Below are 27440 nucleotides of genomic sequence, written 5' to 3'. Positions count from 1 at the left end.
TCCTCAGGCCCCTCTCCCTCAGCAGGCTGGTCTCCGAAGGATGTGCACGCTTCACCCCTGGGCCAGATGCTGGCCCCTCTGTGTGGCCGGTGTTGGGGGAGTCCTCATTTGTGCCTGCCTTCTCGTGGGCTTCCGGGGACTCCCCAGTTTCCAGCAGGTGGGCTCCTTTGCGGGAGCAGTGGTGTCCTGGGGTGCTGAAGGCGGTCCCGGGGTGGGGGCCGCCGGCAGCCCTGGGGCAAAAGGGCTGCTTGTTCAGCAGACCCGTCAGCTCTGGGGGTCTTGCTGGGTGGAGGAATCTGGGCTTGGGGTTCTGGGGTGAAGGGTGCTCACAGAGTGGGGAGTTGGTGTCTCAGCACTGCCCGCTCAGCGCTCATCTGGTGAAGCTGAGCACACAGACTCTAGTAGCCAGATCCGTGTGGGTTGGTCCTGTCTGCCTCCCCCTGCCCGCTGGCCCTCTCCCTGCTCCCTGCCTCTGATCCTCCTCCCCTCCTGGAGGGAGGCAGCCTCTCTGCCCTCCTCCCCTCTGTTCTCCCTCTTCACCCATCTCTTTTTGTCTTGCAGAATTTCCTTCAGGCCTGGGAGCAGGAGGAGGTGTCTTCCCACTTTGGCCCTGATGCTACCTGCAAAGGTATTTGCCCTGGTGTCTCTCAGCAGGGGGACTTTCTGGACTTTCGGGGGCATCTCATCACTGAGGCGGTGGTGTGGGACTTTCCCCGGCACCCCTGTTAATTAACTCCCTCACTTCCTGCCAAGGCGATAAAAGCTGGCCTGGGTGTTCCGGCCAAGCTGGGGCTCTGGCCCAGGAGTCTGTTAAATGTCTCCAGGGAAAGGTCGGGGATTGGCGGGATCCCTCTGCCCCGTGGCCTCTGCTGGGCTGGCCGGTTTTCAGGCGCTCTGGTGGTTTCTGGCCATGGATATAAATATTTACTCCTTCTGTGGGAAACGAGATAGGGCCTGGACCAGGCGCCCGCCCTCCGCAGCCTGTGGGTTTCCTTATGCCGGAGGCCGTCCCGTCCCGTGGTCCCCAGTGGCGGCTCGGTGGCTCGGCTGGCCTTTCCCCAGCAGGGCCCTCAGGGACTTCCATCAAAAGGCTGGTGGGGGGCTGGGCACAGTGGCTCATGCCTGTAATCCTAGCACTCTGGGAGGCTGAGGCCGGTGGATCATTTGAGCTCAGGAGTTCAAGACCAGCCTGAGCAACAGCCAGACCCTGTCTCTAAAAAAATAGAAAGAAATTAACTGGACAACTGAAAATATGTAGAAAAAATTAGCCGGGCATGATGGCGCATGCCTGTGGTCCCAGCTACTCGGGAGGCTGAGGCAGGAGGATTGCTTGAGCCCAGGAGTTTGAGGTTGCTGTGAGCTAGGCTGATGCCACGACACTCTAGCCCGGGCAACAGAGTGAGACTCTATCTCAAAAAAAAAAAAAAAAAAAAAAATGCTGGTGGGGTCAGAGCCAGGCGGGCTGGGGGCAGGGTGGAGAGACCCAGAGGACGTCCCACTTGGGACCTGGTTCTTCGTGGTTTGGGCCAGATACACACTGACTGCCCGGGGCGGGCACCTGTGTGTCTGTGCGTCCCGTAGCCCAGGTCCTCCCAGCTCTGCCCCCTGGGACGGCCAGTAGAGCATCGCCTGGGGTCCCAGAGCCCTCGGGGCCCCGTGGGAGGAGGACAGCCAGGACCGCAGAGGCTCCCCTGTGCTCGCTTTCCTGTCAGGGCTCCTGATGTTACTCATGAAACACCGGTGCCCGGATGGGGGTCCGGGAGCTGGGGCAGGGGCTTGGGCTTTCGACAGAGCCACAAGGGCAGGGGAAGGCTTGCATTGACGGGTGACCTGCAGGACCACAGCCCAACAGCCCCTCCCAGGCCTGGCCCATTTGCAGGCCTCAAGCGCCCAGTCACTAACGGGATCCCGCCTTGGGTGGGGGTGAAACATCTTGACTTCAGAAGGCCATCCTCCCAAGACCCACCCGCTTCTCTCCGTTAGCTGGCCAGTACTGGCTTTCTAGAACCTCTGCCCTCAGCCCCCTCCCCCTCCAGGTGTCAGGAGACAGAGGCGGGCTGCAGGAGGCATCCTGCATCTGGAACTGCTGGTGGCCGTGGGCCCCGACGTCCACCAGGCTCACCAGGAAGACACAGAGCGCTACGTGCTCACCAACCTCAACATTGTGAGTGCCCGGTGGAGACTGGCCCCTGGGGACGGCGCTGGCCCGCACAGGGCGGTGCACACAAGGTGTCTAGTAGGGCTATGAGCTGTGCTCCTGAGCCTCTGGACACAGTGCCCCCTCAGCCAGGGCGGGTGACCAAATGCCAGTGGCAGTCTGAGCTCAGCAGGTTAAACTCGGGTCTACAGCCAGGCCGGGGAGAGGGGGAGAGGTGTGGTCTGCTGTTTTCTTCCTCCCTGGCGGGGAGCTGGGCGGGGTCTGGGCAGCCCTCTCAGCTCCAGAGCACACCCCTCAGCCTCTCACTGTCCGGGTCCCTTCACCTGGGCCCCCCAAGCCCAGCCGCTTGCCCAGTGTCCATCTGGCCACGATGAGCTCCGCCATCCCTGCCCCAGCTAGCGGGCGTGCAGGCTGCCCACGCTCCCTCTGCGCCCACCCTGCCCTCTCGCAGTCCTCTTGTCCCCTCCTGGGGGCACAGGGCAGATCGACCAGTTCGAAGTCTAAACAGACGCCACTGGCAGAGGACGTGCCACCTCCCTGTGTGTCGGTCACCCAACCCTGCGGCCTTCTCTTCACCTGGGAGTCGGGGTGAGGGTGGCGGTTCCACCAATACCACGTCAGAGTGACAGCAAAGCCAGCAGAGGCAGAGGTGACTTCAACAACCTCATCTTAGTCTAACAGTCTGCATGAAACGCTGGCCCAACGACCGGAGAACACACGCTGCACCACAGCAAACGGCCGCGCTCCAGGCTGGGGGCATTTCCTCAGATGCCGAGGAGTTAGCTCCACACGGATCACACGCCTCGGCCACGGCACGGATCACACGCCTCGGCCATGACGCCAGACAGCTAGACACGACAAGGAGAAACTCACAAAGTTCATTCACTGAAAAATTTTTAAAAATTTTGGCTAACTGGATTTTAGGAACAGTTAGGAGGCCCCGGCCCTGTCCCCTTGGTCTGCTCCGCAGATGGGGAGGGGCGTGAGGAAGGGCAGGTGGCGGCACAGCCGGCAGCACCACCTTCGGCCAGTTGCCCTGGAGGGTGCATCTGGTCCCAGCCACAGGCAGCTCCCCCTAGAATGTGGGGTACCCAGTACCACTTTGTCCCCAGCCTCAGGTCTGGTGACGTATTTTGGATAAAAGGAAAAGTTCCCCACTGCACCTCACCAGTCTTGGAGCCCGGGCCCTTCCCACCCCCCGATGTGCCCCCACCCTGCCGGGAGCCTGGGTCCCTCCTGTGCCCAGACTCTGTCCACGTCCAGAGTGACGCCGCTTAGGTTTTCTGCCTGCAAGCCCTGAAGATGATGTTTTCTCTTCTCATTGAAAACTATCTCCTCTAAGTCATTTGAAAATTATTATTTTCAAGCTGTGGGGGTCCCCCCTCTGATTCTCAGATGCTGAAATTCAGTAATGGAGCCATGCTCCCTCTGGCCCCACCCACATGGTGCCCGTGGTGGCCATGGCCATGTCATCACGGGCACCAACCCGTGCCAGGTCCTTCGCAGTTACATTGTTCCTAAGTGTGACGACAACCAGGAAAGTCTTTATCTCCATTTGACAGAGGAGGAAACAGGCTCAGAGACCAGTTAGCAGGATTCTGAACAGACAGCGAGGAAGCGGCAGAGCGTGGATTCAAACCCAGGCAGCTGGTCCCAGCGTTAGGTCCCGTCCCCCCACTCGGGGGCCACGTGTAATTTAGAGGACAAGCTGGTGCAACACAAGCCGCCCACGTCGGCCTCTTGACAGGTGCACCGAGAGAGCTGGGAGCAGGAGAGGGAGGAGAGCCCTTCTCACGAGGTGGACCGGGAAGGGCTCGAGGTGGGAGGAGGTGGCCCTCATGTCCTCCGTGGACACGGGTAGGATTCAGTGAGCGGGGGTGGAATAAAGTGTCCAGGCAGACAGACGGAGACGGGAGAGGCAAGGGTGAATATATCCCAGAGAAGCACATCCGATGGAACATTCCAGACCAGTGATGATTGTGTGTGCTCCCATCACCTTGTTTGGGGTTTCTTTCTCTGCTAGTTCTTCCTGAGCCATGAGCTAGGGGAGGACCAGGGCACCCCGACTGTCTGTTGCTGGCTGTGGGCCCAGCGATTACCATTTTGGCTGCCCCCCCCCCCCACGTGCTGATAGAGCATCCTTTCCAGCCCCACCCCCATCCCGGGGCCCCTGGAAATCAGCAGCGGCCTGGGCTGGCCACGCCCCGGCGGGTTAGCTCTCTCTGTTTGCCCTTTCACAGGGGTCAGAACTGCTGAGGGACCCGTCCCTGGGGGCTCAGTTCCGAGTGCACCTGGTGAAGATGGTGATCCTCACGGAGCCCGAGGTAGGCTCTGAGCTGGACTTCAGCACCCCACGGAGCTGACGCCCAGCGTGCCCACCTCTCTGTGCCCTCTAACCTCTTCCTGTGGATGCCCCCGCGCTGCCTGGGTCGGGGCAGGGCATGCGGCCAGATGGGCCCAGGCTCCAGCCCCAGCTCCGCCCAGACTTCATTCCGCGTGGCTGCGTGGCTGTACTTCTCCGAGCCTCAGTTTTCTCGTCTGTAACATGGGATCGTAACAGGGTTGTTATAAGGACTGAGAAATGCACCGAGAGCAGTCCGTGCCGCGCTTGGCAGGGGTGCTCCCAACACAGGCCTGTTATTGACCCCCAGGATGCTCCCAACATCACGGCCAACATCACCGCGTCACTGCTGAGCGTCTGTGAGTGGAGCCGGATGATCAACCCCGAGGACGACGCGGATCCTGGGCACGCAGACCTGGTGCTCTACATCACCAGGTGGCTGAGCTGTGACGGCGTCCTGGCCTGCCCGGGAAGGCTGCACCCTCAGCCTTCCCGCCCTCTGCAGAGGTGACCCAGGGTGGGCAAGCACCTTTGCACCACTCAGGTGACAGTTTTCTCTTGCTGAGGTTTGACCTGGAGCTGCCTGACGGCAACCGGCAGGTGCGGGGAGTCACCCAGCTCGGGGGCGCCTGCTCCACCTCCTGGAGCTGCCTTATCACTGAGGACACCGGCTTTGACCTGGGGGTCACGATAGCCCACGAGATTGGGCACAGGTACGCAGCCCCATCCACTGTCCCCAGGCTCTGGCTGAGGAGCTGCCCGGGCCGGGCCGGGATTGGGGCAGGCAGGGGGTCTTGCCGAGCCTGACAGAGGAGCCCGCACCTGGGATTGGGGCAGGCAGGGGGTCTTGCCGAGCCTGACAGAGGAGCCCGCACCTCGGCCCCAGCGGAGTAGGAGTACGCGGCGGGGAGGTGAGGACGGGTGTCTGGTCCTTCTTGATTGCTGAGTGATTAAAAGAGAATTTTTTCCCCAGAAAATAAGCAAAACAAATGAAGCGATTAGAAAATAATTTTTGTTGAAAATTCAGGTAAAGAAAAAACAGGCTATAAAAATTATCGCAAATCCCACCACTGAGAGATAGTATCTCTTCACATTTTTTAATTTAATTTTAGTTTTTCTTTACACACACACAATTTCTCGTTTGCCAAGTCGGGGCTGTGCTGTGCGTTGCTTTGCTGCCTGCTCTGCCCGGTAACCAAACATCCCAAACGCGGCTTCCAGCTCTGTTGTATATTTCCCAGGATGCACCACAATTTATTTAATTAACCTCCTCCTGCTGGATGTTTAGGTTGTTTCCAAATTTTCCCTGTTATGAACATTGCGAATTCTTGTGGGCAAATATTCGCACCTATTTTCCTTTGCCGAGAGTGACGGATTTCTTTTCTTTTTGATTTTTAGTGTTTGAATTATGAAAATAATTTCCCATTGTAGTAAAAATTCAAACAGTACAGAGACTTCTAAAGTAAAAAGTGACAGTTTCAATCCCCGTTGGGCACCAACTGTTCTGAGCTGCGGGTAGGATTCCCAGGGGCTCCCCTGGCCCACCCCCTAGAATCCCCCCATCAATTGTGCTGGGGGTTAAAAAGCTCTGCTGTGGTTCCAAACCATCGCCTTCCACCGCCTGGGAATGGTGATGGTGACCAAGGGCCCGCATGTTTTCTAGAACTTTTAACTCTACTCTCCATGCAGCCCACGAATTTTCACACACTGAATTCACCCATGTAAACAGCCCGTCCCAGTCCCCACAGCTCCCCTAGACTTACGATACCATGCGCTACTCTGGCTTGAGCGTTTAAAAAGCCTTTTGATATTTATTAGCCAAAAGAGGTGGGAGCCACTCTGCGGGGCCAGCCCAGCCTCCCAGGTGGGAAACTGAGGCAGGTGGCCACAACTTGCTCCGCCGCGCTCGGTTAGCTGGTGGCGGCGCCAGGGGTCGACTGGGTGGGCAAACTCACCAGCCTGCGGCCCCAGCCTGGTGCAACCCTGCCCGCCACTCAGCACAGCCTCCCCCGCAGCTTGGGCCTGGAGCACGACGGCGCGCCCGGCAGCGGCTGCGGCCCTGGCGGCCACGTAATGGCGTCCGATGGCTCCGCGCCGGGCCACGCGGGCCTCGCCTGGTCCGCCTGCAGCCGCCGGCAGCTGCAGCACCTGCTCAGGTAGCGCCGCGCCCCCACCCCTGTCCCCCCTCTCCACTCGGTGCGCTCCACAGCTATCCGCGCCTGGGACCCACCCCTCTGTCCCATCTCGCTGTGCCCACCGCTCTGTCCTACCCAACCGCCGCCCCTCCCCCACCTCTCCATCTCACCCCCTCTTCTCCCACCCCTCCATCCACTCCCATCCACGCCCTGCGCCCACCCCTCGTTCTTTCCCACTTCCCTGCACCCACTCGTCCGTCCCACCCTGTTCCTGTGTCCACCCCTCAATTGGCCCTGACCCTTCAGCTGCCCCCACCTGCGTCCACTCCCACCCTTACCGCAGACCCATCCCTCCAGCTGCCCAGCCTTCATCCACCGCCCTTACCCTCCTCTGCCCTCCCCTCCCACCTCCCTCTGCCCTATCCCCTCGGATGCATCCCTCATCCCCTGCGCACCCACCTCCGCCAGGTGCCTGCCTGCCCGGGGCCCAGGGCCGGCTCCTGGTGGGGGATGTGCCCCATCCACAGAGGTCACCTCTCCAAATGCCCACACCTCCCACGCCCACTGCTCCTTCCCGACTGCACCCGGTGTCCCTGCGGGGCCTGAGCCAGGGCCTTGTCCAGCGCAGGACGGGCGCACTGCTTGTGGGACCCGCCGCAGCTGCAGCCCGGACCCGAGAGGCACCTCGGCGAGGCGCTGCCCGGCCTCTACTACAGTGCTGATGAGCAGTGCCATGTGGCCTTCGGCCCCGCGGCTGTGGCCTGCACCTTCGCCAGGGAGGACCTCGTGAGTCTGCTTGTGGTGGCGGTGACGTGGGACAGGCCATCTGGTTGGTCAGCACTACCCAGCTCATGTCCCCTCCCCGTGCGCTGTGAGCACCTACTGGGTGCCAGGTGTGGCAGAGGCACGGCCAGGGTCAGCTTGGTTTAATGCTGTCCCTCACCTCTCCAAATTCTTAAAAAAGTTTGAACAAAATCTTCCACATTTTTGTTTGGGCCCCACAAATTATATAGCCGGTCCTGGCAAGGCCTCTGTGCCCACGGACTCCTGGCTGAGCGAGGACACCAATCCTAAACAGCCATCAAGGGTTTCCCACCACTGGGGCTGCAGTCAGCATGGAGGGCTTCCTGGAGGAAGTGGCCTCCAAAGTGAACCCCAAGCAGGAGTGTGGCTGATGCCCCAAAAGACAGACTTCCTCCCAGGGCTGCACAGGCCATTCGTGGGCTGCGGCACCTTTGCCTTGATGACCCCCTCCCTCCACAAAACAACTAAAGATTATATTTTGGTATTATATTTTTATGAAATGCATAAACTTTTATATGTTGTTATAAATACAAACGTATTAGTATTTTATATATATATATTAGAACATTAATTGTGACCTAGAAGTTATTTTTTTCTTCTGATGTTAGAAGAAACTAAAACATTCCCGTGGGCCCCTAAAGGTCTGGTCGGAGTCCCTGTGAATGGGTCAGCCGTGCCTTGTCCTCCCAGGCCACCGGGGCCCATGGAGAATGTATTGGCTGTGTCAGTGTGTCCTGTGGTCTGGAGGGACAGGTAAGGCTGGACACTGACCTGACAGGCCCTGGTGGCCCTGAGCGGGCCACCCATCCCCCCTCTTAGGACATGTGCCAGGCTCTGTCCTGCCATACAGACCCGCTGGACCAGCGCAGCTGTAGCCGCCTCCTCATTCCCCTCCTGGACGGGACGGAGTGTGGTGCGGGGAAGGTCAGAGCAAAGACTGAGTGAGCTCGCGCGTGTGCGTGTGTGTGTGCACGTGTGTGCGCGTGTGTGCGCGTGTGTGCGTGTGTGCGGTGCACACTCAGGTGCCTTCACGTGGGCGCCTCCAGCCGGGCCGCCGTATTCCTGGGGCGAGAGTAGGTAGTAAGCTGGGGGTGGGGCAGGGAGCCCTGGTGACTCCTGGTCAGGTTAGGAGAGGTGGCAGCAGGGTGCCCCCGGGCTGATTGAGCAGTCATCCCGCCCCTCTCCAGGGCCTGGAAGTGGGGGTTCCCCTGGGTTGGCAGGACAGTCACTAAGTCAGGGCCTGCTCTGAGTCCGCGGCAGGAGGGAGGGGGGCCCCATCCGCTGGACCCGGAGCCCCCGCGCTTGGCTTCCACGCTGCTCCCAGGTCGGTGTTATCTGACCGCCTGCTCCCAGATGCCCTCGTGCATCTCTGTTTCCTTCCCCCCCAGCCCTGGAAATAGAGATTTCGTTGTCACTCCCATTTTGCAGAGGGGGTTTTTGCAAGTGGCAGCGTGGCCCCGGCCCCCCTGTTGCCTGTGCCCTTCCTGCCTCACTCTCCCGCTCTAGCCCGGGCAGGGCTCCCTTCCCTCCTACTGGGCCTGGCCACACCTTCCTTCCCTCTGTCCTTTGGGTTGGTGATCTGACCTCTTCCATAGTCTTTGCTCCCAAGGAGAATGGGGCTTGTGGAGTGCTTGTGTGCATGCAGACGCCTGTGGATGCGGGGTTCGTATCGGTGGGGGTCCCTGTGGGAGGGGTCCTTGTGGATATGGGGTCCCAGTGGGTGGGGTCCTTCTGTGTGTTGGGGGGTCCCTGTGTGTGGGTTCCCTCTGTGAGGGGTCCTTGTGGATATGGGATCCCTGAATGGGTGGGGTCCCTTGTTTGCTGGGGTCCCTGTGTTTGTTGGGGGTCCCTGTGTGTACTGGGAGTCCTTGTGTGTGGGGTCCCTGTGGATGGGGTCCCCGAGGGGGCTGGCAGTTCCCTGTGGGTGGGAGATGCCGCTGTCTTTGCCTTGCAGTGGTGCTCCAGGGGCCGCTGCCTCTCCCTGCTGGAGCTGACCCCCGTGGCGGCAGTGCACGGGCACTGGTCTAGCTGGGGCCCCCTGAGTCCTTGCTCCCGCTCCTGTGGAGGAGGTGTGGTCACCCGGAGGCGACGGTGCAATAACCCCAGGTAGCGTTGGGGGGCGCTGTTCTCTGTTCTGGGATGGCGGCTGCACCCTATTGCCTGGTCACCTCTTACCCTCCTGTCTTGTGGGCGTTCTCAGACCTGCCTTTGGGGGGCGTGCGTGCATCGGTGCCGACCTCCAGGCAGAGCTGTGCAACACCCAGGTAGGCCTGCTTCCCAGGGCGGGGCGGGGCGGGAGGGGCCAGCTGGCCTCACTGGGCCCTGGAGGAGCCAAAGGGCCCGGGTGACATCTGTGGTTGACACCAGGAACATTGAGAGGGACATTGAGACCACAGTGTGTTACCCAGGATGGTCCCACTTAGGACGCCGAGACCCTGCAGCATCCCTCCTCCCTCCCGGTGTGCGGTTTCGACCTCCAGAGCACGTCTCTGTGACGAGACGGGCCCTCTGGAGCAGTGTACGCTACGGGCAACTGCGCCCGATTCTTTTATTTACATGTTAAGGTGAAATTCCCGTAGCATAAAGTCAACCAGTTTAAAGTGGGTGATTCAGTGGCGTTTAGAACTTTCACCCTGTTGTACGACCACCACTTCCGTCTAGTTCCAAAACATTTCCTTCATGCCAGGTAAAACCCTGTCCCATAAGCCGTCACCCCAGTCTCCCCAGCCTGGCCCCTGGCAACCGCCACTCCTCTCCCCGTCTCTGTGGGTTTGCCCACTCGGGGTGCTGTGTGTAGGTGGAGCCGTGTGACACGTGGCCTTGGTGTCCGGCTTTTCTTACATGGCACAGTGTTTTCGAGGCTCATCTGCGTTGCGGCCTGTGCCAGTGTCTCTCTCCTTTGTGTGGCTGCATGACATTCCGCTGCACGAGGGACCTCACTCTGCTCGTCCACCCGTCTGCTGACGGGTGCTTGGGCCTTCCGCCCGCTGGCTGCCGAGAGGCAGAACAGTGCCGCTGTGACCTCGCTCGCACGCGTCCCTGTCTGAGCGCTGTGTTCAGTTCTTTGGCAACACAGCTAAGCGTGGAATTGCTGGACCCCATGGTCATTCTACCTTGAACTTTTTAAGGAACCAGCAAACCATTTTCTTCAGCACCTGAGCCGTTTGTGTTTCCAACAGCGACGCACGAGGGTCCCGGCCTCTCCACTAACCCCCCAGCGCTTGCGGCTTTGCATGTTTTGATTCCGGCCACCCCGGTGGCGTGAAGCGGTGGGACGGCGCTTTTTCACACTGAGTTAAAATCTGCCTCCTGCTGTGCGTGGCCCTGGGTTCGGGCCGGGCCCTGGTTGTGTGACAGTTCTGCATGTGGTGAGACCCTGCCTGTCCTCCTCCTCCAGGCAGACACCAGGGCCTCCCCGGGCCTCGAGGGGAGAGTCTTCCACCGGGGCACAGGGTGGCGGGACTCCGTGGAGGGCAGCCGTGGTCAGTGTCATGGCCCAGTGGGTCGACTCTGATCACCTCTCCAGGGCACGACCGCTCGGGCGCCTGCCTGGCCCCGCAGGCTCTGCCGGCGAAGCCCCATGTCCCCGACCGTCCGCAGTTTCTCTGAACACCTTCCCCGGGCACACCGCTCAGCAAGTAACATAATCTCCCCACGTCCTCAAGTGCGGGCCCGGGCACCAGCGGTTCTAAGAACCGTGCTCTTCCTCAGTGTACCTCTTCCTCGCTGCCCCGTGTCCTTTACAAACTCTCTGGAGTTTTCCCATTAGCGAGAGGCTGGCACCCGTCACCCCCGTTCACGGAGTGGGGAACCGAGGCACAGCCCGGAGCGCAGGCCACACCGACGCCTTGACTCCGGCACTGCGGGGTCTCCCAGTGACAAGGACCCCCTGCCCTGGCCCCCTCCTGTGCCTGTCCTCTGCCTCCTCCCGGCCAGGCCTGTGAGAAGAGCCAGCTGGAGTTCATGTCGGAGCAGTGTGCCGAGACCGACGCCCAGCCGCTGCACTTCTCCCCCGGCGCCCCCTCCTCCTACCGCTGGGGCGCGGCCGCCCTGCACAGTCAAGGTGGGCACCGGGGACCCTTGGGCAGGCAGAGCCTCTGGGGGTCGACCCATCACTCTGGAGCTGGTCCGAGCGGGGCCTGGGCTCAGGCTCTGGTGTCCTGCAGACCATGGACGTCCCACTACTGTGGCAGTGACGTCCCACCTCTGAGCCTCGGTTTTCCCGTCTGTGCAGTGGAGGTGATAGCGGTGTGTCCCTCCTGGGCAGCTAGAAGGATTCGGGGAGATGCTGCAGGAGAGGCGCCGTGGGCCTGCCTTGGCTCGTGCTTCAGTTCCGTTAGTTGCCAGGCTGTGATTCTGGTTACTGCCGCAGGACGCAGGACGGGGCGGGGGCAGCGAAACCCTTGCCCCACGGGTACAGGACGAAGGGGCTGGTGGCGGTGGGGGCCCATGTGGGCCAGGCGGGGCAGGGCTAGCCAAGCAGGGTCCCTGGGGGCTTCCTGGCCCTCCCTGCGCCCCCAGCTTCAGGAGCTCTTGTCCTCTCTGTCCTGTCAGGGGACGCTCTGTGCAGACACATGTGCCGGGCCATTGGCGAGAGCTTCATCATGAGACGTGGAGACAGCTTCCTGGACGGGACCCGGTGTGTGCCCAGCCGCCCTCGGGAGGACGGGGAGCTGAGCCTGTGCGTGTCGGGCCGCTGCAGGGTAGGCGTGTGTGGGCAGCGGAGGTGGCCAAGAGCCCTGCCTGTCCTGTGGGAGGGCTCCTGGGGGCGGGTTGGTGGGTGCCGGCCCCCGCGGAGCTGCGGTGCGGGACGGTCGGCGGGGGTGTGGTGCAGGGAGGACTCGGAGTCAGCCCGGGTTACGGCCACACTGAGCCCTGGCAAGTCACTGGAGCCCGCCGAGCTCACTTTCTGTGTGGATGTCGGGTGCTGTGGAAGTGCCGCCAGTTGGTTGTGTGTATCCCAGAACCTCTGATGGCAGGGCCGTGGTGCCACTGTGGCCCGCACCCTGCAGGGACATGGCCCTCTGCCCCTCCCCTGCACAGGCATTTGGCTGCGATGGCAGGATGGACTCGCAGCGCGTGTGGGACACATGCCAGGTGTGTGGAGGTGACAACAGCACCTGCAGCCCCCAGAACGGCTCTTTCACGGCCGGGAGAGCCAGAGGTAGGGGCCCCCCTTGGGTGCAGGGTGGCCCCCCCAGCTCCCCTCAGGCCACAGGGCCCGAACCCTGCTCAGCCTCTGCTTCCTCCGCTCCGCCACCCTTCTGTGGCAGGCTGATTTTGGTGACAGTGCCCCCGCTGGGATCCTAGTGCCTGGGTAACGGTCGCTGCCTGTAGCTGTAACGCAGGGACACTGTGGACTTGTGCAATCTGTGCGCAGCCCTCGGCTTTGATTTATTTGCAAGAGGTCAGAAGTCGTTTGCAGATGTCAGTGCTTTGATGGTCGCAGAGGACCCGAGCCTGCCCCGCTGGCGCCCGCTGTGCTGGAGAGCCCGGCAGGTGGCCCTGCAGCCTGGTTTTGACCGCCCTCTGTGACAGGACCTTCCTGCCGCCAGAGGCAGCCCCGTGGCATTGTTAGCTGTCCCCTGTCCAGTCGCAGGCAGCTGCCTGTGGCTGTGATGTGGGGACCGTGAGGCTCACGCATCCTTCCCGTGCCTCCTAGAATACGTCACGTTCCTGACAGTCACGCCCAACCTGACCAGCGTGTACGTCGCCAACCGCAGGCCTCTCTTCTCGCACTTGGGTGAGCCCACCGAGGATGTCCCTGAGCCAGCGTGACGGTGAAGGCGGAGGGACAGTCCCCAGGTGCCCTCACCTCTCACCCCGCCTGGTTGATAACCGACCGGGCGAGCTGGTAGCTGGTGGTCGCGCTCACTGCAGGGAAGGGTGCAGGTCACAATCACCTGAGGGAAGAGACACCTGGGTGGCATCTCAGGGACCAGGTACCGTTCCGACAGCAGCGGGTGGCCACACACACACACGGGGCTCTGCTGGCCCAGGACGGTCACCGGGCTGGCGTTCAGTCTTTGCTGGGCTCCATTACGCGGACGTGACTGACGGACGGACTGACGGGCTGGTGGCTCGTGTGCATAATCGCAGCCTCTGGGTGACCCAAAGCCCACTCCCTGAACCACATGCTCAGCCTTTCTGGCACGGAGCAAAGACACTCTTTCTGCTGGGGCCTGTGCTCCTTCTCTGAGGCCAACAGCAAAGACCAGGCCTCTCTCTGGGCACGGCCGCGGCGGGTCTGCATCTCTAGAGAGCGCCCACACCTGACCTCTGCATCCTGGGTTGGGGACGCTTGCCCAGGGGTCCTTGAGCCCCGAACCCGTCTGTCAGTCCTGTGTGGGAGTGCGTTTGGCAGGGAGCAGGCCACGGCCCTCGCTGGGCTCTGGAAAGATGTGCAGGCCCCGCTGTGGGACGTCTTCTGGGGTCAGATGCCTGCGGCTCCCAGGCGGGGGGCCCTGGGGGGAAGAGTCGTGCACCTGGCCGGGGCGGGGTTCTGCCCTGTCCACGGATGGCCCTCCTCGCCCTGGCCCTGCTATCAACTCCACCCCTGCCTTAGCCCGGGCCCTCCTCTGTGAAAGGGTGGGGCCTGCATCCTGCGGGTGTGAGGAGGTCGTTCCCCCCTGCACGGGACTCACAGCCTGCTCCCCCGCAGCAGTGAGGGTCGGCGGGCGCTACGTGGTGGCCGGGAAGACAAGGATCTCCCCCAGCACCACCTACCCCTCCCTGCTGGAGGACAGCAGAGTCGAGTACACGGTGGCCCTCACCGAGGACCGGCTGCCCCGCCTTGAGGAGATCCACATTCGGGGACGCCTCCGGGAGGCCATCGAGATCCAGGTCACCAGAAGGGCTGGGGGAGGCTGGCAGGGGGCCCTCCTGGTGACTGTGACTGTTGGTTTGTCCGTCTGCTCGCCCCCTGACTCATTCATTCATTCAGTGGTCATTCAGAGGGCCGGTCATTCAGGGGCATTTCCGTGGGGGGCCCTGTGACAGGCAGAGTGCAGCCACGAGCTCCGCAAGGCGAGTAGAGTCCCGCAAATAAATAGAAAAAGTGCCTGTGCCCGGAGCCCGTGGGAGCAGGCCCTGGAGCGTGGGCGCGGGTGAGAGGGGGCCCGGGGAGCAGCGCCGGGGGGAGGGTGACCAGGAGGGTCCTACCTCGGCGGGTCGTGCACAGGGTCGGGGTGGGCGCCTGTGCCCTGGGTGCAGGAGCAGGCCCTGGTGCAGAGCTGCTGTTTCCCACCTGGGAACCCAGGAAGGCTTCGCCTGGGTGTGTCCTCAGTGACGTGTACACACCTGCCTGAGTCCCCACGTGTGCTTTGCTGAGGACGCACTTGAAGGGTGGACAGAAATCAGCATAGGCTGAAGTAGTCCTGAGAACATCTGGAGAGGGGTCCTCAGGGCCCCTGCCGACGACCCAGCAGCACCCTCTGCCCCTACAGCTGGCGGGGGCAGCAGGGACCCCCAGGCAGTGCAGGCCAGGCCAGAGCAAGCCCCCACCTTCCCCTGTGGCTCAGTTCACCCCACTCCCGGTGCCTGGGATGCTGTCCCCAGATGCCGGCTGCAGCACGTGTTAAAGAGCCGACCCCTCTGCCGACCCACTTAATCAGGACTTCCCCGTGGGGGGCCTGAGAAGCCGCATGTTAACAAACAGAGGCCTGTAGTGGGTGGCCAGATGTGGCCATCGTGGGGACAGGTGCTGAATGTCACTTTGCACCTGGCTCTGGCCTCTAGGCTGGCCCCTTCCTGGGCTGGCCTTGGACACAGGACCCCGTTACCCTCCTGAAGTGCAAACAGGCCCCGGCGCCTGCTGAATCCTCCCAGTGCTCTCAGGGCCGAGCCCAGGCCACCAGCCGGCCTCGAGGCCCCGGGGTTCCAGTCCCTTCCTGCAGACCCCATGGGCTTCAGCTCTGCTCCAGGAGCATGTGCTGTGCTGTCTGGCCCCCAGACCCTCGCCTGGGCCCCCTGCTGGGACGCCCCAGCCTCTGCCCTTTGCCTGCAGGACCTCCTGACCTCCACTGCCACTCATCTGCCACCCTGGGCAACTTGGGGACACTTCCTCGTGCTCCCCAAATACTCTGTCCCCTAACCTACCAATTGCTGGGTAACTAATTACCTGCCACCCACCCCTACCCCAACCCGTCGAGAATTCCTTGGGGCTCAGTGTCCTGTCCACTGTGTGTCCTGTCCACTGTGTGTCCCCAGAGCTTGGCGCGGTCAGTGTTGGTGACTGCCTGTCGAGCAGAAGATACAGGGATGGAGGAATGAAAGCCTGGGGGCCTCGTGGGGGAGGTGGCTGTGACAGTGTCCCTCAGGGAGCCCGGAGCTCTCCGTCTGTCTATACAGGTTTATAGGCGGTACAGCGACGAGTATGGGGACCTCACACGCCCAGACATCACCTTCACCTACTTCCAGCCTAAGCCGCAGCAGGCCTGGGCGTGGGCCGCCGTGCGCGGGCCCTGCTCGGTGAGCTGTGGGGCAGGTGAGGCCTGGGGAAGGCTGGCCCGTGGCATGGCGTGGCCCTGCACGGAGGTGGCCTAGTATCCCCCTTCCCCCGCAGGGCTGCGCTGGGTGACCTACAGCTGCCTGGACCAGGCCAGGAAGGAGCAGGTGGAGGCTGCCTGGTGCCAAGGGAGCCCGCGGCCGCCCGCATGGCCAGAGGCCTGCGTCCCTGCGCCCTGCCCCCCATAGTGAGTGCGCTGCTGTCTTTGCAGCTCCCGGGGTGGAGGAGTGCCCGCTGGGGCTCCTGGGCTGTCAGCCCGGCACGGGGCCCACGGTGCGGGCTGGGCTGAGCAGCTTCTGTAGGTGCTGTCCCTCGTCCCGATGACCCTGGGAGGGGGGCTCTGTGAGTGCCCTCGTTTTGCAGGTGAGGACACTGAGACCCAGGGTAGACAGGCTGCCAGTGTCAGCCCGGCGTGACCCACCCCTACTGTCACCTTGTCTGGGCAGCCTGAGGCCTCCCCTGAGCTCAGGTACTCGTCAAACGGGGGAGATGCCCGCTCCCTGCAGGCGTGTGGCAGCCTCGGGGAGCTCGTGGTGGAAGCTCTGGCCGTCGCTGGCCCCCAGCAGGGACAAACTGTTAGGGACAGGCCATCCCTGTTGGGCGCAGGACTGGGGCAGCCGCCAGCCAGCACTATGCTACAGGTGTCCTCGGGCTCAGGTGTCTGTCAGGGCAGCCCGGGGACGCCTAGAGAGGCTGGGCTGGCCTCACGTGCTTGGCGTCCACGCACCTGGAGGGACGCAGGGCCCAGCGCAGGCCGGGGCATGAGTGCCAGCCAGAGGTGGCTGGACAGCCCTGCCGGCCCCCCACCCCGTCCCCCAGCCAGCCTGGGGACCCGGCGAGGGCCCTGACGCCCTGTCCCTCTCCTCCTCAGCTGGGTGGCTGGAGCCTTCGGCCCATGCAGCGTCTCCTGTGGGGGAGGCCTGCGGGAGCGGCCGCTGCGCTGCGTGGAGGCCCAGGGCGGCCTCCTGAGGACCTTGCCCCCGGCCCGGTGCAGAGCAGCGGCCCAGCTGCCCGCCCCAGCCGTGGAACCCTGCAACTCCCAGCCCTGCCCCGCCAGGTGAGCACGGGGTGGCCGGGGTGGGGCCGGGCCCCTGGCAGGGCTGTCCTGCACTGAGCCCCACCCCTCTGAGTGTCCCCTCTTCCCGAGGCCCCTGGCCAGGCCCCACCACCCTGGCGGGCAGAGGTGCCTGGGGGCCCTGAGTGCCGGCGTCAGGAGTGCCTGCCAGCCAGGAGACCAGGGCCAGTGTGTCCTTCTCTGAACTTCGGAGTCCCTGCTGTGAAAGGGGGACGAGGACCTGCTCATGAGGGCCATGAGGACAAGGTCACACCATCAATGTAAAGCAGGTGTCACTTTGTCACCACTGCCACCTTTCCCATGGTGCCCAGGTGGCCACCTCTCGTCCCCTCAGTGTCCAGATTGACAGTGGTTATGACCCTGCCTTGCCACTAACTGGCCGAGTGACTGGGGCAAGTCCCCTCCCTCTCTGGGCTCCAGCCTTGTCATGTGTCCAGTGGGGGTTGGACCAGGGGTGGCCCACACGTGGCTCTGGGCCCCTTTCTGCTCTCTTGTCCACGCAGGCACAGCACACACCTCTCTTCTTTCTTGCTGAGGCCTGGTGTAGCCTCAGGGTCCTGAACATGGCACTGCAGGAAGCCCCCCACCCCATCCCCGGCCCCACTGACACACGTGTGAGACCACTTGCCATCCCCAGGCCTGGATTCGAGTCCACGTGGCACCTGATAATCCGCTAGCACTGCCGTGGTGCAGGAGCCTGTGGTCGTCTGGGTGGAGGTCCCTCCGCGTCTGCAGGGCAGGGCTGGGCTGTCTCGTCCCACCGGGTGCGGGCGAGTGCCTGGACGTCCAGCGCGGTGCTCCTGAGTGGAGCCTGGAGGCCGATGAGCGAGGCAGTTAACCCAGCACTTTGGGGAAAGACCCCTGAGCTTTGCCTCTCTGGGCTCCTGGCTATTGAGGGGCAGAGTCACTGCCTCCCTGCCCCTAGGAGCTGGGCTGCATCTACAGCTGGGTGGCAGTGGCAGGGCCCGATGACTGTCCCGTGCCGTCCTCAGGTGGGAGACGTCAGCCCCTGGCCCATGCACGTCGGCCGGTGGAGCAGGCCTGGCCTCGAAGAACGTGACGTGTGTGCAGGGGGCGGATGGCTTGGAGGCTCCAGTGACCTCGGGGCCCGGCTCCATAGGAGAGAGGGCACCTGTTGCTGAGGTGAGTGCCCTGGCACGAGGGTGGCCTGGGCTATTGGGTCCTTATCTGGCTGGGACAAAGAGGGGCACCGGTTGCCACTGTCCTGTAGCCCAGAGTAGAACACCATCCTTCTGCAGGCTGCTGTCTCAGGGCCAGCCCGGTCAAGGGTAAACGCAGAGACAGAGCGCTCTTGGGACGCTCCTTGCCCCTTGCAAGCCGGGCTGAGCGAACACACACCCTGCTGGAAGCATCTGAGGGAGAGATTAATTCCACCTTGCTCTCAGGCCAGGGCACTGGCCAGCCCTCGCCCCGCGTGGCTGGTGGGGATCGCGGGGCCAGCCGTGCTTGCAAACCCCAGTGCCGACCACGGTCCCCCCCCCCCCCCCCGCCCAAGCCCGCCGCGCATGCGTGCCCATGAGGGGCCTGCACGGGCCAAGGTGGGGCAAGTCTGTGCCCTGAAAAGGCTTTCCTGCTCTCTCCTGAAAAGATCAGGAAATGGGGGGTGCTCAGGGGTCTGGAGGTGGCATCCCAGACCCCCACGAATTGCTCCCTCCCTGCAGCTGGGTGCTGACTCCCCGGGGGAAGAGGCTCCCTCCCCATCGGGCAGTGCCAGGCCGGAGGCTCGTGCGGGACACGTGTGGACCCCTGTGGCGGGGCCCTGCTCCGTCTCCTGTGGGCGAGGTGAGGGAGGACCTGCGCTCACTGTTAACTCTCTTACCTACCTGCATTTTGCCCAGCTCTGAAAAGCATTTGAGTGGCTTAAAATCCAAACGCCGTAAGAGCATGAGGTAATATACAAGGAGACTGGGGCAAAGTGTCTGGCAGCCACTTTAAATGTGGCTGTTGATGGGCTGAAAAGACAGGACGGCACGGTCACACCGGGCGGCGCTGGCACCAAGGGCGTATTCCAGTGGCCCCGCAGAGCTGCGAGAGGCGGGCCCCAAAGCGACGACCTGAGCAGAGAAACCAGCTTAGCTTTAAGACACGTAGTGTCCTTCCGTCTTTCCGATTATTTTATTGCGGTAAAATACACACATCATAAAAGGCAGCGTCTTCACTCACCACTTTCAAGGGCACGGTTCAGTGGCACTAAGCACATTCCCAGAACTTTCTCCTCTCCCCAAACTGATGCCGTGTCCCCATCTCCTAGCCCCTGTCACCCTCCCTTTCACTTTCTGTTTTAATGAATTTGGTGACTCTGGGGACCTCATGTGAGTGGAATCACACAGCATCTGTCCTTTCGTGTCTTCCTTGTTTCACTGAGCACAGTGTCCTCGGAGTTGGTCCATGCTGTGGCACGTGTCAGATTTTCCTTCCTTCGTAAGGCTGAGAAACATCCCGTGGCGGGTGTGTGTAACCACACGCTTGCCATCTGCTCGCTCCCGGAGGGACGCGTGGCTTGCTTCCACGTGCCAGCTGTTGTGCGCAGTGCCCCTGGGGACATGGGCACGAGTGTCTGTTTGAGGTCCTGCTGTCAATGTTCTTGCTCACGTGGCGTTCTCCGGCTGGCTCGCTCTTTGGGCAGCGCCCGGAGTGGCCTGGCGGGTCGCACGGTGGCTCCGTGCCGTCTGGGGGGCTGCTGCCCTCTCCGCAGCGGCCGCCCCGTGCGCACTCCCGCCACGGCACGCGAGGCTTCCAGTTCTGCACGTCCTCGCCGACACTCGCGACTCTGTGGTTTGATAGTAGCCACCAGTGGCTCATGTGAGAAGACGCGCAGTGTTCTTAACGAAAACCCTGACTACGCGCTCAGTAAAACTTCATGTTTAGAACAAAGACCAGGAAGAGATTTCTTTTGAGGATATTCCTAAAGGAGAGATTTGAGGAAACTGGTCCTAATCACATCTCTGTAATGGACACAGTAAAAGATTTTCATGTCGTAATTCTTATAATGCCTCTCAAGAAACAGTGGCAACTACCATTTCTTGAGCACCTACTATGTGCCAGGCACTTCATATCTCCCCTTTCAAACTCTTGAATGACTCTGCAAGGTGGACTCAAACCCCTGTGCCCTGTGTGCTAGAGCTGTCCAGCAGGCCTGTGCCTGTGGTCTGCTGAGCCCACCTCTTGGGGTGCGGGGGTCCCTGCTCCCTCCCTGCAGGCCTGATGGAGCTGCGTGTCCTGTGCATGGACTCCGCCCTCAGGGTGCCTGTGCAGGAGGAGCTGTGTGACCCGGCAAGCAAGCCTGGGAGCCGGCGGGAGGTCTGCCGTGCTGTCCCATGCCCTGCGCGGTGAGTGTGGGAGCAAGGCTGTGCAGGGGAGGCAGTCTGACCTCGGGGGCAGCCTCCTCTGGGCCGCTGGCCTTCTCCCTGCAGGTGGGAGACTGCGCCTCAGCACTGTGCCTGGTGACCTGCAGGGTGGGGGGTACCACTGGCTGTGTGTTGCCCTGTCCCCCTGCCCCCTCCCAATGCTGGCCAGTGCCTCAGCCCAGCCCCCTCGAGGACTGCGGCCCAGAGCCCTGCCCTGCCAGGTGGGCCCCTTCCCAAGGAGACAGGTGGTCCTAGGTCTGCATCCTGGCTCTGCCCTCGCCTCCAAACCATCCTCCTGACCCTGTGTCCTCGCCTGCAGGAGCGATGCCCCCGGAAGGCCTTGTGGGTTGATGAGATGGTCCTGCGTGTAAAGGGCGTCGCACGGGATGTGGGCTGCTGGGGGCCGCGTGGTTGATGGGGCATGTACTCATCACCTGCTCTTCACCGAGCACCTATGCCCCAGCACTGTTCTGGTGCTGGGGGACACAGCAGAGGACAGGGCAGACAAATGTCCCTGCCCTCCTGGAGCTGACGTTGGGGGCAAGGTGGGGACGGCCCACAAATCAGACAGACGGTGGCGCGCAGTCTGACGGGTGGCGTTTGGTGGGACGGAAGGCAGGCTGGAGGGCTGGCGCTGCTGCTGCGGGGATTCCACTAGGGACAGAGCTCTGCGGGGCCGTGGGTGCCCTCACCTCCCCTCACTGCCTCTTGGACACAGCTGCTGGCCCTCAGCTTCCCTGTCTGTAAAATGGGTCTGTCTGAAAGCTCTTTGTCCTCTGAGCCTCTCGGTGGGGACGTGAGAGGGACCCTCAGAGAGAGAACTTCTGGCCCTTCCTGGCCTCCTGTCTCTTCCCGGTCTGGGGAGACGAGGGGAGACCTGGCTCCTCTGGGTTCCCAGGCTGTGGCCGTGTGGCCTCCCTGACTCCTGTTTGCCCAGGTGGCGGTACAAGCTGGCAACCTGCAGCGTGAGTTGTGGGGGTGGGGTTGTGCGGAGGACCCTGTACTGTGCCCGGGCCCAGGGGGAGGACAGTGCCGAGGAGATCCTGCCGGACGCCCAGTGCCAGGGGCTGCCTCGCCCAGAGCCCCAGGAGGCCTGCAGCCCGGAGCCCTGCCCGCCCAGGTGAGTGGCGGGGGCACGGTGGGAGGGGCCCTCCTGGGCCGGGCACATGCCAGGCCAGGCGCTGTGGGGACCAAAGGGCAGCTCAGCGGCCCAGGTGACAGCCTGTAGGGAACAGGACTACGGGCAGGCTGTGCTGTGCGAGGTGCCGGCACCGCCGGGCTGGGTGTGCTGTGGGGGCCACGCGGGCTGGAGGATGTGAGTGCCAGCTCTCGCCACGGGAGGAGGGGCCCAGCAAGGACACAACCATGGCTCAGACACAGGACAGAACAGTGCTCAAGCCCGGGGGGGGCCAGAGTGTGGGGGAGTATTCTCCTACCTCGTTCACATCCTTTCACGGGTTCTTTCTGCAGTTTTGCAGTTTTAATTACGAAATGCTTCTCTGCATTGTGCAGAAATGTCCATGTTCCACCACCCAGATTCGATAGCCGGTACCACATTGCCCAGTTTCCTCCTGTCCCCGAAGTTTTACAGAAATCCACCATTACAGAAAACAGTTCATTTACATTTAAACCCTTACTCATCTGTGACTTACCTGGAGACGTTTCAGAGCAGGGACCGAACGTTTTCTTCCCAAATCGCTAACCAGCGGCGTTCGTTGGATGCTCCCGTTTCCCGCAGATGGATCCCGCATTGTGCCCGCCCCTGGCGTGCGCTGGAGTCTAGCTCTCGGCTTTCTGTCAGACTCCAGGTTTTTCCCGAGCTGTCCCTTCCTCACATGGAATTGTTTACATTCTGTGGCTCTACAGTCTGCGAGACATCCAGAGCACAGTGTGTCTTGGTTTCTTTGCTCGTGCTAAGTGCCCTGGGTATGCGCCTGTTTATTTTTCCATGTCATAATTAGAGGTGATCTGGGATTTTATGAGAATTATGTATGCACACGAGCCCCGGCTACCCCTGGACGTTGCTGTAGCCACTGGCCTCCTCGTTACTCTGGAACATTCCAGGGATGCTCCGGCCTTAGCTTCCTGCTGCCTGGTGTCTTCTCTGGAGACCCCTCCCCAGGCTGTGCTCCTTGTGTTGTCCCTGTGTCACTGCCACACAGCTATTTCCTCGTTCCTCTCTCTGCCTTCCTTCCAGGGCAGTGGTTTCTCAACCAGGGGCAATTTTGCCTCCCAGGGGACATTGGCCACTCCTGGAGAGAATCTGTCACAGCCGGGGAAGGGGACTTGCTCCTGGCATCCAGTGAGCAGAGGCCGGGTGCTGCTGAGCGCCCTCCACGACACGGGACAGCCCCGTGACACAGAATCACCTGGTCCACGTCAGTGGTGCCGAGGGGAGGGGGGGGCTTGGTTCGGGTCACTGCCCAGGCCTACGGAAGGCATGGCTTTGAGAGGCAGCGCCGCACGGTCCAGAGAGCAGGGAAGTGTCACCAGCCTGGGTTCCAGTCAGGGCTCTGACAAATGCCAGCGTTATGATGTAGGGAATGACCACAGTTTACCACGAGCAGCATGGACGGTTTTACAACTCTCTGGCGGCAGATCTGATTTCCATTACCCGGGGGCCCCCGGGTGGCTCTGTGGGGTTAACAGGTGCTATGTGATAGAGGGGACGAAAGGGAGACCCCAGCTAGGGGAAAGTGGTCTCTTTCCTGCAGAGCCTTTCAGAACCGTCCTGTGCCAGTGGCCCCGTGAGTGGACGGGGGCCTGGGGCCTGCCTGGGCACTGTCTGAGGCCACTCGGGCAGGGAGCCTCTCTCTGGGTCTCCTGCAGGTGGAAAGTCACGGCCCTTGGTCCCTGCTCGGCCAGCTGTGGCCTCGGCACTGCTAGGCGCTCGGTGGCCTGCGTGCAGCTTGACCGAGGCCGGGACATGGAGGTGGATGAGGCGGCCTGTGCAGCTCTGGTGCGGCCCCAGGCCAGCGTCCCCTGCCTTGTTGATGACTGTGCCTACCGGTGGCACGTCAGCGCCTGGACAGAGGTGAGCGCAGCTGGAGGGGCTCACGCACAGTGTCGCCGCACACGGTGCAGCAGACAGAGACGAGCCGCAGCCCTGAGGCCTGCTCTGTCACAAGGACCTGGGCCTCTGGCTGGATGGGGAGGGGGCTGGGCGGGCAGTGACAGACGCTGTGGAAGGACAGGGTCCCGCCGCAGAGCGCCTGGCCCCTGTGCTGTGGCTCGGAGAGGCAGAGAGGCTTCAGCGGTGACGGTTAGAGGGTGACCCATGCAAGGTTACCTCTCAGCCTCAGCTTCTGCCCCTGTGGAATGGGGACACTTGCCTGCCTCCCAGGTGGTGCAGAGATTACACATGGCATCACGCCTGGCCCGTGGTCACCCTCTGGCAGGGTCGGCCACGACTCTTCCCTCCCTTGGCAGTGCTCCGTCTCCTGCGGGGATGGCATCCAGCGCCGGCAGGACACCTGCCTTGGACCCCGAGCCGGGGCGCCTGTGTCAGCAAACTTCTGCCAGCACCTGCCCAAGCCGGTGACCCTGCGGGGCTGCTGGGCCGGGCCCTGTGCAGCGGAGGGGACACCCAGCCCAGCCCCCCATGAGGAAGCTGCTGCCCCAGGCCAGAACACAGTGGCACCTGCTGCTGCTGCTTCCCTGGAGGGGCCCCAGCCCCAGGCCCACCTCCACTCCCCGGCTTCCCAGACCCTGCAGCTCCTGCCCAGTCGCCGGGAAAGCCCAGCGCAGCCCAGTTGCGTTGCTTCCTCCTTTCTGTCGGGAGGCTGTCCGCGGGAGCGGTGGGCAAAGGCATCTCCACCGGTGGGAGCTGGGACAGGCGCTTGGTCCCCTGGGATGCACGCAATTGGGCTGAAGGGATGTGCCTTGGAGGCCAGGCTCAGGGCTGGCCCACTTCCTAGCTGGCAAAGGGAAAGTCCCTCTCATCATTATCAAGGTCAAGTGACTCAAAGGCTTCAGAGTCGGAAACCCGTGTCTGAGGGACCCAAAGCCACGCACTACCCTATGCACTGCCCCCTGCTGGGGCATCTGCACGCGGCTCTGTGCTTGATGGGACCCTCTGACCCGCGCAGACCCCTGACCTGAGAAGGCTTCCAGCTGGGCCTAGGAGGACGTGGTCCACGCTCGCCACCCGGTCTCCTTCCTCAGCACGGAAAGCCCCAGCCCCCGACCTGCTGGGGACCCGCAAGCTCTGCTCACCTGTGCTCCTGCTGCCTTTCCAGGTGCCTGTGGAGGGCAGCACCTTGAGCCAGCCGGGACCATTGACATGCGAGGCTTGGGGCAGGCAGACTGTGCGGTGGCCATTGGGCGGCCCCTGGGGGAGGTGGTGACCCTCCAAATCCTCGAGAGTTCCCTCAACTGCAGCGCAGGTATGTCCAGGGCCACACAGGCAGCTGCTGTCAGTGATGGGCCCTGCGAGGTGCCAGCATGACCACAGCATGCCCGGCCCCCCTTGTGACAGGGCACGGTGATCCCCATTTTACAGATGAGGAAACTGAGAGATTAGTGAGGGGGAGAGCCAGTGATGGGAGAGTCGGGACTCCATCGTGGGTCAGTCTGCCCTGGAGCCACCTCCTGCTGCCCCGAGTAGGTGCCGGCGCCTCACTGCGCTGCCGCTTCTAGGGGAGACGCTGCTGCTTTGGGGCCGGCTCACGTGGAGGAAGTCGTGCACTAGGCTGTCTGGCAAGACCTTCAGCCCCAACACCAACACGCTGCTGGTGAGGCAGCGCCGTGCAAGGCGGGCAGGCGGAGTGGTGCTGCGGTATCGGAGCTGGCCTGCCCTGGGACCTGTCCACAGAGGTAGCGAGCCGTCGCGCCCCCCACCTCCCGCAGGGAAGCCCAGGCCAGGCAGCGGGGTGGCTGGGTGCTGTCGGGGACAGTGGGCGAGACACCGGGGGAGCCGACTGGGATGGGAGGAGCCCGGAGGCGGCCAGTGTTGGTCCGCACGCGTGGTCAAGATGAGGCTCGAGATGAATGCTGCATCCCTTCCTCTTGGGGGTGTGCAGCAAGATGGGTGGGCGTGGGACTCGGTCCACAGCCCACCCTATCCCTTGGGCCATTGCTCCACGCACACGCCAAGTGCATGGGTGCTGCTGGGTGCTTCTCCCCAGCTGCCCCACAAGCAGGCACCTGCCATGAGGGAGGATAGGAGGGGCAGGAAGGGGGGCTTGAGTGGAGCTCTAGTGACGGGGATGGCTGACATGGCTGGAACCCATCCTTGGTGCCTGGTTTGGTGTCAAGCACTTTGCAGGCGTGACTTCATTGAGTCCTCCTAAAAACTCCCCTGCCTACTGCGTGCCATGGTTCCCTTCAATTACAGAGGAGGGAACTGAAGGTCAGCATTTAAGGCCTTTGCTTAAAGTCACTTGGCCAGGAAGTGGTAGAGGTGGGGTTCAGGGGGCTTCTACCTGGGAGCCCCCGTATCGACCACAGCACCATACTGTCCCCGGCTGTGACCTGAGCTGCCCTGGCCTCTGGCATCAGCAGTCAGTCTGGGCTCCTGTGTCCCTGAGGTGGCCCACACCCAGTCCACCCATCTGCTGTCCCCTGCAGAATGTGACAGACAGCTCTTTGGACCTTGGGGTGAAATCGTGAGTCCCTCTCTGAGTCCAGACAGGAAGAACGCAGGGGGCTGCAGGCTCTTCATCGACGTGGCCCCCCAGGCCCGAATTGCCATCCATGCCCTGGCCATGGACATGGGCACTGGGACCGAGGGAGCCAATGCCAGCTACATCTCGGTGAGGCCACCAGGACAGGCACAGAAGTGGGCTGGCTTTTGCCATGGGACAGGGAGTGCTGGGCTAGGGGACCCTTTTAGTTTATTTCAGACCAAAACCCTAAAAATCACTAATGGAAGAATGGGGGAAGAGACTTTCCTCCACTTAGTCACCAACAAATGTTTATTGAGCTACTCCAAAAGTGAAATAGAAAATAACTTTTCTGATGTAGACTGCCCGTTAACCGGGGCTGAAGCACAGTTTTACAGCGGGATATAACTTTGCCAGAAGAGTGGCTCTGCCTCGGGTTTTGTGTGTCCTGGGAGAACTGTCCCTGGAAGAACTGCCCGCAAGCTGGCCCCAGGGGAGGCAGCCTGGCCTCTGGAATCAGAGAGATCTGGCTCAAATCCCCGCTCTGGCACTCTGGCTCTGTGTCCTTGGGGCGTGACATAAGTTCCCTGAGCTCAGAGTTCTGGATCGGATAACAGTGTCCTCCTGATAGGGCTCTTGTGAGCATCCCAAATGCTAAGACCCTGCAGGTTAGGCTTTCATGACCGCTGGCTAATTATCACCTCCCGGCCGTTCCTCCCAGATCCGGGACATCCACAGCCTGAAGACCACAACGTTCCACGGGCAGCAGGTGTTCTACTGGGAGTCAGAGGGCAGCCAGGCGGAGATGGAGTTCAGCCAGGGCTTCCTGGAGGCGCGGGGCAGCCTGCAGGGCCAGTACTGGGCCCTCCAACCCCGAGCGGGGAAAGAGGACAAGCGGCGGGGGCCCCGCCGGGCTCTGCCTTAGCTTCCCCTCCCGCACATCGGCAGTTGCCCGTAGTCCTGGGAGGCAAAGGCCGGACCGACAGATACTGAGCACTTCCTAGGCGTCTGGCCAGCCCTGGAGCGTTGACCTCTGGCCTCCGCTTTCCAACTCTGACTTGCTTCAGGCTTAGGGTCTTCTCCAGCGTCCAGAAGGCTGGGGGCGGGGCTGGAGACTCCGGAAAGGCACCCCCAGCCCTTCGGGCACAATAAAAGAAACGTGCACCTCGGCTGCGTTTTCTTCCCATGACCTGCCCGAACCGGCTTGAAAACCCATCACGGCAGGGCGGGGACGCCTGGGCGGTCGGCTATTCCCCGACGTGAGCGGGCCCCGGCAGGGAGAAGGAAAGGCGAGGGGTGCGCGGGCAGCAAGGCCCTGCGGCTGGCGCCCAGGTAACTCTGCGGAGCCGCCACCCTGCTCCGGGGGGCGCGTCTGCCAGCCTGGCGGGCCCCACGCAGCAGCTCCGCCCCCTATGCAAATGAGCGCCGACCCGGGAGCCCGCCCCTATGC

At 62.5% G+C, this 27440-nt stretch overlaps 1 protein-coding gene across 2 annotated transcripts; it reads left to right on the top strand.

The window, feature by feature from the left end:
- Positions 1 to 27150, top strand: ADAMTS13 (ADAM metallopeptidase with thrombospondin type 1 motif 13). Of its 2 annotated transcripts, XM_069477072.1 has the most exons (29): positions 1 to 157; positions 562 to 628; positions 2037 to 2164; positions 4399 to 4482; positions 4810 to 4934; positions 5066 to 5212; positions 6515 to 6655; positions 7258 to 7420; positions 8258 to 8362; positions 9393 to 9544; positions 9639 to 9702; positions 11375 to 11501; positions 11993 to 12141; positions 12482 to 12602; positions 13101 to 13181; positions 14100 to 14281; positions 15788 to 15923; positions 16002 to 16131; positions 16816 to 17001; positions 18012 to 18162; positions 18702 to 18822; positions 20240 to 20369; positions 21325 to 21507; positions 23217 to 23421; positions 23817 to 24138; positions 24626 to 24772; positions 25026 to 25202; positions 25956 to 26140; positions 26712 to 27150. In XM_069477072.1, exons 1-29 carry the CDS (start codon positions 41 to 43, stop codon positions 26913 to 26915), a joined length of 4230 nt encoding a protein of 1409 aa, XP_069333173.1. In that variant the 5' UTR covers positions 1 to 40; the 3' UTR covers positions 26916 to 27150. The 2 variants fall into 2 exon arrangements, with proteins under 2 accessions (XP_069333173.1, XP_069333174.1); XM_069477073.1 differs by lacking the exons at positions 1 to 157; positions 562 to 628; positions 2037 to 2164; ... (1 more) ...; positions 4810 to 4934; positions 5066 to 5212 and having other exon boundaries at positions 6524 to 6655; positions 7263 to 7420.
- Positions 27151 to 27440: the final 290 nt, after the last annotated feature.

This window comes from Eulemur rufifrons, chromosome 7 (genome assembly GCF_041146395.1).
Source record: "Eulemur rufifrons isolate Redbay chromosome 7, OSU_ERuf_1, whole genome shotgun sequence".
In the NCBI taxonomy this organism is placed as follows: Eukaryota; Metazoa; Chordata; class Mammalia; order Primates; family Lemuridae; genus Eulemur; species Eulemur rufifrons.
The sequence above is the reverse complement of the archived record's forward strand: the minus strand, read 5'-3'. Positions and strand labels throughout refer to the sequence as shown.